General features: G+C 34.2%; 1 protein-coding gene across 1 annotated transcript; it reads right to left on the minus strand.

Annotated features, from left to right (window-relative positions):
* Positions 1-3,792: 3,792 nt before the first annotated feature.
* Positions 3,793-7,101, minus strand: LOC103491935 (E3 ubiquitin-protein ligase PUB22-like). The gene is made up of 2 exons (XM_008452063.3): positions 6,591-7,101; positions 3,793-4,727 (listed from the first exon to the last, which is right to left on the minus strand). The coding sequence occupies exons 1-2, from the start codon at positions 6,999-7,001 to the stop codon at positions 3,924-3,926; spliced, it is 1,215 nt and encodes a 404-aa protein (XP_008450285.2). The 5' UTR covers positions 7,002-7,101; the 3' UTR covers positions 3,793-3,923.
* Positions 7,102-9,237: the final 2,136 nt, after the last annotated feature.

Raw genomic sequence — 9,237 nt, forward strand, 5'->3', positions numbered from 1 at the left:
AGAGTCCTGTAAATGGTACCCAATCTCTGGCACGTTCCCGAACACGTGCAACATGCGCTCCCGTAGGAACGAAAATCTGGCCTTCGGTGTCCCGAGGGAGCACCTAGGACATGCTGGTATGTAGTGAACCCGGGGGTAACACTAAGACAATCGGGATGCGAGGACCCCGTCGAGTCACTCGAGTCATATCTATATCTATGCTAGACTGGCGCCCGTCGAACCACACAGTCCTAAATAAGTGGTGATCCCGAAGGACACCCATGCAGGTACGACTGTAATAGGCTAAGCTAACAAGTACCCTAACCATAACATACATGCACATAGCATCATCATGTAATCATAACAGTCTAATCATCATCTCACTTTTCACCTCAACAACCAACGTACAGTCATAACAATTCACGTCACCACAATACCACGCCATCATGTAACCATATCATCAATCGCATCGTGCTCTCATTAATTACACGTGTCACACAGTCTAGTCCTTAACATGCACAACTGAAGGTGTATGTGGCCTCATAGTTCTAAACATAGAGCTAGTAGTAGAAATCTCTTACGTGGAGATTTACTTGACGAGTCCTAACCGCAAGACAAGTGTGTTTTCCAAGCAACGAGGTCCTAACTGTTTAATAACGCCAAAATTCATAATTAAGTCACCAATGACTAAAGGCCCAAAAACTCAGTTGAGATAACTTACCCTAGGTCGAGGTTGCAATGCTTGAGCCCCTACTGAAGAATCCAACGCTCCAAGTCAAATCGTCCAAGGTGGTTCTTAAAAGAGTTAATTTAATTTAGTCCAAATTAAATTATTTAGTGTCCAAAAATGACTTAATTATGAATTTTGGCGTTATTAAACAGTTAGGACCTCGTTGCTTGGAAAACACACTTGTCTTGCGGTTAGGACTCGTCAAGTAAATCTCCAGGTAAGAGATTTCTACTACTAGCTCTATGTTTAGAACTATGAGGCCACATACACCTTCAGTTGTGCATGTTAAGGACTAGACTGTGTGACACGTGTAATTAATGAGAGCACGATGCGATTGATGATATGGTTACATGATGGCGTGGTATTGTGGTGACGTGAATTGTTATGACTGTACGTTGGTTGTTGAGGTGAAAAGTGAGATGATGATTAGACTGTTATGATTACATGATGATGCTATGTGCATATATGTTATGGTTAGGATACTTGTTAGTTTAGCCTATTAGAGTCGTACCTGCATGGGTGTCCTTCGGGATCACCACCTATTTAGGACTGTGTGGTCCGACGGGGCGCCAGTCTAGCATGGATATAGATATGACTCGAGTGACTCGACGGGGTCCTCGCATCCTGATTGTCTTAGTGTTACCCCCGGGTTCACTGCAGACCAGCATGTCCTAGGTGCTCCCCCGGGACACCGAAGGCCAGATTTTCGTTCCTACGGGAGCGCATGTTGCACGTGTTCGGGAACGTGCCAGAGATTGGGTACCATTTACAAGACTCTAATAGGAAGCTAACAGGCACCTAGTGGGACTAGTAGTGGGTCCCTTGCTGAGTATTTTATACTCGTTCTCTTCATGTCATGTTTTTCAGGTAGAGGCCGAGGTAGGGGCAAAGGCAAGCTGGCGGGCGACCAAAAGTGACCGTGGCGAGCCATAGGGATTTCTGCTTCCGCTTACCCCGTTTTAGAACTTTTGTACTTGAGTTTTATTTTCTTTCCTATTCACTATTTCATTGTTTAAAAGTAGATAGGGCCCGAGTAGGATTTAACATTTTTACATTTTCCATATTATGCTGATTTGATTTTCGTAAATAAAATTCTGAGCTTGATTCGTTTCACCTAAACTTTATAGTTTAAATCATGTGTTTTACCTCTAGTAATAACCTCGGCTCAGCATAAGGAGTTGGGTTGTTACACTAAGCTTGGGAAAATCAAGTGCCAACTCCATTAGTTGCAGCAGCCCTTGATGATGATAGTGACCGACCCTTTTGTGCCAAAGCTGTGTTACATCTTCTTTGAGAGCAAAAACAGATTGCTCCTCCTCTAAAGGATTGAGTAAAAAACTTTTTCTTTTCATTTTTACTTTGAAAATATCTTGATTTGCTGCATCCTTAATCAAGCAATATTCATTTTCAAAAGTAACTTTAAAACCTTTTTCAATAAGTTGACCCACACACAACAAATTTTGGTTAATGTCAGGTACAAAAAGAACATCCTGTATATGTTTTGTACCTTTACAACTTGCAATCACAATAGTCCCCTTTCCTTTGACTGAGATGTAGTCTCCATTGCCAATCCTGACTTTGGTGATATTTGTTGGCTTCAGTTCTTTAAACAACTCCTTGTCATGAGTCATATGGTTGGTACATCCACTGTCAATCAGCCAGCTTTCATTTGACTCACCACCCATGAAGCATGTTGCCACAAACAATTGATCCTCCTCCTCCTTCTGATCAGCAATTTTGGCCTCTACACCTTGTTGTTAATTCTTGTTCCTGCAAATTACAGCTTCATGCCCCATTTGGTTACATTTGGTGCACTTGGCGTCTGGTCTCCTCCAGCATTTAAAAGGAGGATGACCCTGTTTATTGCAATGTGAACAGGGAGGATAGGATCCCTTCTTGACTTCTTCTTTGTTGTAAGCTGAAGATTCTCTAGTAGAAATTTGATTCTTCTTGAAAAACTTCTTTTTCTTATTGTTCCTAACGTTCTCATGATGCTTTGCTGGCAAGGCTCCTTCAACAGCACCTTCTTGCCTCATGGCTCTTCTTTGTTCCTGCGCTTGCAAAGCATTGAGTATCTCTGCAAGAGTGGTTTGAGTCAAATCTTTGGTATTTCTAAGGCAGAAATAGATGCCTCGAATTTTTCAAGCATTGATACAAGAATTTTTTCTACAATTCTTGAGTTCTTGAACTCAGAACCAAGTAATCTGATTTGGTTTGCAATGTCCAATAACCTAACAGAATACTCTTTAATTGATTATGTTTCCTTCATCTTCAGTAACTCGAATTCTCGAATCAAGTTTAGCACACACATTCCTTTGATTCTTTCATCTCCCTCATACTTTGACTTGAGATAATTCCATATCTTATATGCTGATCTCAGAGTCATAATTCTAGTGAAGATAGTAAATGAGACTGCAGCAAACAGACATGCCTTTGCCTTGGATTTCTTTGTCTTCTCCTTTTGCGCTTTGATTTGTGCCATGGTAGGATTGTCTGGAAGAGCAGGAATTTCATAATCCTCTTCCACTACTTCCCAAATATCCAAAGCTTCCATATAAGCTTCCATACGAACTGCCCAAACTTGGTAGTTGTCTCCATCAAATATCAATGGAGAAATTGAAGAGAAACTGGAACTTGTTATGGCGTCCATGACACAACAACTTCACTTACACTCACAGATCCCTTAAGAAGAGAGCTCTGATACCAAATGTTATTTTCTATAGTAAAAATAAATATTGCAATGAAAAATTGAAGACAAATTCATTCCACATACATTCAAAGAAAAATACAATATTTAAAGTCTTCAAAAATAACTAGCCACTAACAACATGACCCTAGACTTTCTCCATGATTACAAATCATGAATAACTAATTCAAAATTAGGAACAAACATGGACTAAATTAACTTAACAAAAATAAACACACATGAGCATGTTTCAGTCCTAAAGCAGTTTCTTAACAAATATGACAAAGTCTAACTGATCATCTTTCTCCTTTTGTAGCACAATTTCAACCAAATGATATATAATACTTGGAAGTTGGGGATATAATCTCATTTCTACCTTGATCAATATTTTATCATGAGACAACAATTAACAATATGGTGATGATTTTATTGGATAATATTTTTTTCATTCACATGTACAAAAAGGAGTATTCAAAATATAAATACAATCAACAAATTCAATCGAAGAACAAAAGAAAAGTACATGAACTAAAATCGATCAAACCCGGAAGGAACAACAACACACTTAGTACCCCTGGAAACACATTGAAGTAGATGAAGTATCTCCTTAACTCTTTCTCTAGTCTTCAAATTTCCACCAACCTGAAGCATCAAACAAAGCTTTGCTACAACCCCAACCTCCACCATTTCCTCAGCAACACCACAATTCCCAACATTGTTCTTGCAAACATTATACAAAATCCTCACTGCCTTCTCATTGCCCAAATTCGACACTCTAAGAATCTTTCTCCCGAACACAGCCATCCCTCCCCCATGTTGAAGCAGCTCTGCCCGGCCTTCGGCACATTCACAAAGCCGATCCAGAACCGCCATTGCCAGCTCGCATTCTCTTCCATTAGAGGAGTTGAGAAGCAACTCGACAACATGGAAAACGACACCATTTTTTATGGCCTTTATGCGGTTCCGGCCAAATGGGGCCAAGCGGAGGAGGATTTGGAGGGCGGGTTTTGTGGAAATTTGATCCATTAAGGCTCTTGTGAGCTGAATGAAGAGGATATCTTTTGTGAACGTTTTGTGGGTTTGGTCGGAAATGGTGTAGAGGGAGCATAGGAAGGCTATGGTGGAAGCTCGGGATTTAGGGGATTTGGTTGAAGTGATGATGGAGATTAGAGTATCGATGAGTTGAGGGTTTTGAGTTAGGAGATTTTTGAGGATGGTGGCGGGCGAGTTGATGTTTGTAATGATTTCTATGGCTTCTTCTACCATGACATCTTCGTCTTCACCCTCATCCTCGAACAGTATCGAAGTTAAGAACAACATGGATTCAACATTCTATACATATGATCATGGAAAAAAAATGGTTTTTTAGACAATGAGAAATAATTGTTGAGTAGAAAGTAATTGGTTAAATTGCAAATTTGACTCAGGGTGGTTTTAAGAAAATAAAAATTTAGTCCTATAATTTATAATTAACATTTACTATATTTTTTAGTTGATAAAAGCTTCTTAAATATAGTTTTCTCGGTAGGACTATTTATTAGATTTTTTTTTCTTTTTTTTTTTTTTTGTTAAACTAAAGGGGATATTTATAAGTTATTTTAAAATCCTCTAAAATAAAATCTAGCTTTTGAAATTATAAGAATTAAATTTGAAGTAATTTCAAGTCATAGATCAAAAGTCACTTTTGCCCAACAATACTTTTTAGTCCAAAGTCCATAACATGAATCGGGGTGTACAACAAGACAAAGTGATTTCAAAAGTGTTTGGTAATGTATGTTTAAGATCAAACAGTTATGAATATCTCTTAAAATTATAACACTAAAAGAAATCATTTAGTTTGTTCATCTTTCAAAAGTTCATGGAAAAATGGAGAACTGGAGAAAGAAAAAAGAAAAATACTTCTATTCCAATATGACAATTTAGTTTTTAAGCTCTAAGTATCTAACAAATAAAAGTCATGAACTTTCTAATTTACAATGGTGATTGAACTTTAATATATAATTAGTTTAGTGTTTAAAATTTAGTTTGTAACCATTCGGAATGTGATATTTAACATTTGTGCACAACATTTATCCTTATCCAATATAATATTATTAAGATTTAGTGTAGCATTTTTATAATTTAGATGGGTTAATCCATTAAGGGACCAAATTGTGTTTATAGAATATCTGGAATTAAATTCCTTAAATATAATTACGGTATATGTCAAATATTTTTATTGATGTTTTTATATATATACGAATTTGATATAGATACATGAGGGTGAATCAACGTTTTACTTAACTTTTAAAAAAATTTACGAAATGTACGATATAAGCAACAAAATATAATTTGATTATGTGAATATAAAATAAATAATAGACATCTTAACGTGTTTGAATAAAAGAAATATTTATTGACCAAAATATTTATGTTTTGAATGACATTTTTATTAGTTGAACAAAAAATCTTGTTTAAGATAGACATTTCCTAAATATTTAAACTTCAACATTTTCATCCATAACACAATAATTAAAACCGTGGTTTTATGATAAGAACCGGTACACTCCACCTTGTTGGATAATTTTCACAAAATTTAAAATCAAAATTCAAAAATAAATTAAGGTTAAATTGTAAATTTGTCCTCTATACTTCGAGGAAGATAGAGTTTATTCATGTGATTTATAATTGAAACATTTTTGGTGATCTTCATATAACTTGATAAAAATTTCATAAATAATCTCAATAATAGATGATTTATTAAAATTTTATCATAGCGTAAGAACTATTTATGAGGTTTTACTCTATCCTCAAAGACAAACTTCTAACTTTTAAAGATTTCTAACCTAAGTATAGAAATCAAATCAGTAGTTAGGAAGAAAAGATAGTTTTATCCCAAGAAGGATTATATATCCCTCAAGAGGAGGTAATTGGCTCTTTTAACAATTTTCAAAACATTTATTGTTTCTAATCCCTCAAGAGGAGGTTAGCTATTTTAACAATTTTCAAAACCTTCATCGTTTCTAATAATCCAATCTAGAATAATAATTAAACAAATGAGCGTATAATATACCTTCTTAGAAGTTGTGGAAAGTTCATTCTTTGTAACACATTATTTATATAACAGGCCAAAAACAGATATATTATGGAGATCTTAAGAAGAAAATGAAATAGATTTTAGAAGAAGCACTAATAAATGGAAAATTTAATGCTTGCCTGCAAGTAGATTTTGTTGCTCTCATTCTCAGCCACAATTGATTTCAATCTCTTCAAACATTCAAGCCTTGAGCTTCTTGGACTTTTCATTGCCTCCTTAAGGATCGACTTAACAGCATCTCCTCTATCAATCTCATCCTTAGGGGTTGGGATCTGCTCCACCCCATGCCTTTCATGCAAACTACACCACCCTTGAATCACCCGTCCCAACGTATGGTTGGGTGTCAAATCCACACTGCTTAGAGCCTGCTTTGACACCGGACAGATCAGGGGTTGGTTTTTGCAAGACGAGAGCCATTTCTTGATGCACTCTCGGTCGTATGTGATCCCGGTGGAGATCGTTACCGGATCTCTCATGATTTGTAGGGAAATGGGGCACAAAAAGTCAGAAGGAACCTCGATTTCTGCCATGGATATATGTATGTACCACACCTTAATGAAAGTGGATGTTTTGAGAACATGAAGATGGAGTAATGTGTATTCATTTGCTGCTTTCTTTTGGAGGACTTTGTGGCTTTTATATAGGGGTAATGAATGAAGGAGGAAAGAGATGGGAAAAGTTATCAGTCCCCTAATAACTTTTATGATAGAAATTATTTAAAATATAATTTTAAATACTCCCTATCACTCCTTTTGTCAATTCTACATTTTTTTCGCTTTAACTTTCGAGTTTTTATAATTGAGCTACTCAAAATCAAGACTCCATTTATTTGTAAAGACAATAGCTATCAATTTTTTAAGCCTTTATAAACTATGTATCTTTAATATTTCTCTCCATCAAATATATTACCGATTTAATTTATGTATTATTCCTTTAAAACTTGAGTTTTACAATCTTGGATTTTGTGTTTCAAAATGTTTATTTTGATGTTTATACTTTCTACTGTTGTTCATTTTAATCATTGAACTTTTCAAAAGCCATCATTTTGGTTCTGTCTTCAAAATAAAAGGAAAAGAAAAGTGAGTGAAACACATTTTGAGAGTTAATGGACTTAAATGGACATGTTTGAAAAATAGAAAAACGAAAATGAAGTAGATTTCAAAACTAGTATCAAAATTGAGCTGAATAAAAGATAACATTTGATAGACTAATATAAACATTTTGATAATTAATTTGAATTATAATCTTTGAACAGTTCCATACATGTGACATTTCAAAGTATTTCCCCCTTAACCTTCCACCTCGAAAATTTGGAAGTTTCAAAGATTGCGATCAAAATGAAATACAAAAAATTAAATTGAATGTAGCAACCATTCACATCCCTACTAACAATAATCGGATGTAGATCCAAAAACCCTCTCTTAATACCAATTTTATTTCAATTGATTTTGTTTTAAATAAAAAACTATTTAAAATATTTAAAAATATAACAAAAAAAAATTGATAGTTTATATGCAATTAACTACAATAGATTATTATAACACATAAAATAGTCTATTATTGTATATTGCTAATAAACAATAAACTTTTATTATATTGATAAATATTTTGAGCATAACTCAACTGATATAAGTTTGTATTATCACAATATCAAGGTTAGAAGAATAATGCTTCCACAACCCAGTAAAAGAATTCAACTAACTTAGTATTACAAAGTTATAGGTAATTAAAGAAAGAGGGTGAAAATTATTATAGGTAGAGAAAGAAAGGAAGAGAAGTTATTAAAAAAAAAAAAAAAGGTCAAAATTATTAAGGGTGGGGGATTTAGAAGACTTTTCAAAGGGTTTGAAAAGCATGGTGAGAGAGAGAAGAATTAGAATTTAATAGAAGTCCAAAAAATTGACTTTTATTTTTGGAGATGAATGAGTTGGAAAAGTGAAGTCTTTGTAGGGTACGTCGGCGTTGGAATTGCTCTGTTTTTGTCAATTAAAATGTTTAGGCTGTGATTGGTCCTCATTCTTTGTTAATTAATACATGCCCATTTATTGTTGAGTTTGAGTTGACTTTTTTGCTATTACTTCTCCAAATTACTATTCCTTTTTCTTTTTATTTCATAAACTACATTCATTTCCGGTCGAATTAGGTTAAAGGACTTTATCAATTTTATTCAACTTTTCGGATCATATCTTTTTCAAACTTCATCAAATTTCTCTCTTTTCCTCCTTCCTCCTTTGTGTTATATATGCAAATTATTCGTCCAATATTTATAATTTAGATCAGCGGTTATTATTATATGTTATTGACTTTGAGATCTAAAGTTTTATTTTACTATCATTGAACTAGAACAAAATATAATGAAGTAAATAAACGTATGTAAATTTCAAGAAAACAAGCCTAACTTATAAAGTTTCAATCCGTTTCAAGTTAGCAATCAAGGTTCTTAACCCATTGCCAAATATAGTTCAATAAAAATAGATGAAATAGGATTTAGGACGACTTTCAAAATACTAATAGAAAGGAATATGAAAATGACCCTTTTTCTTTTTTAAAATAAAATGCATATTATTATATGCTAAAATCTTATTTGTTTCCCCTCAAGTACTCTCGTCTCATGCATCTCTCAATTCCACTCTCTTACTTTTTTGTTTTTCAACTTGCTTTGTTTGTTTGTCTTTTATTTTATTTATAATTTGAAGATTTAATTCAAGGATGATTTATCTATATCTATGTTTTAATTTGTTACAAAAGAGCGTTGAAAGGGAAGAA

Source organism: Cucumis melo, chromosome 2, assembly GCF_025177605.1.
Source record: "Cucumis melo cultivar AY chromosome 2, USDA_Cmelo_AY_1.0, whole genome shotgun sequence".
Classification (NCBI taxonomy): domain Eukaryota; kingdom Viridiplantae; phylum Streptophyta; class Magnoliopsida; order Cucurbitales; family Cucurbitaceae; genus Cucumis; species Cucumis melo.

Coding starts and splice junctions, on each gene's coding strand:
- LOC103491935 (XM_008452063.3), bottom strand. CDS start 7,001: ATGGCAGAAATCGAGGTTCCTTCTGACTTTTTGTGCCCCATTTCCCTA. Junction 4,728..6,590: donor GCAACAAAATCTACTTGCAG/GCAAGCATTAAA, acceptor TCATATGTATAG/AATGTTGAATCCATGTTGTT.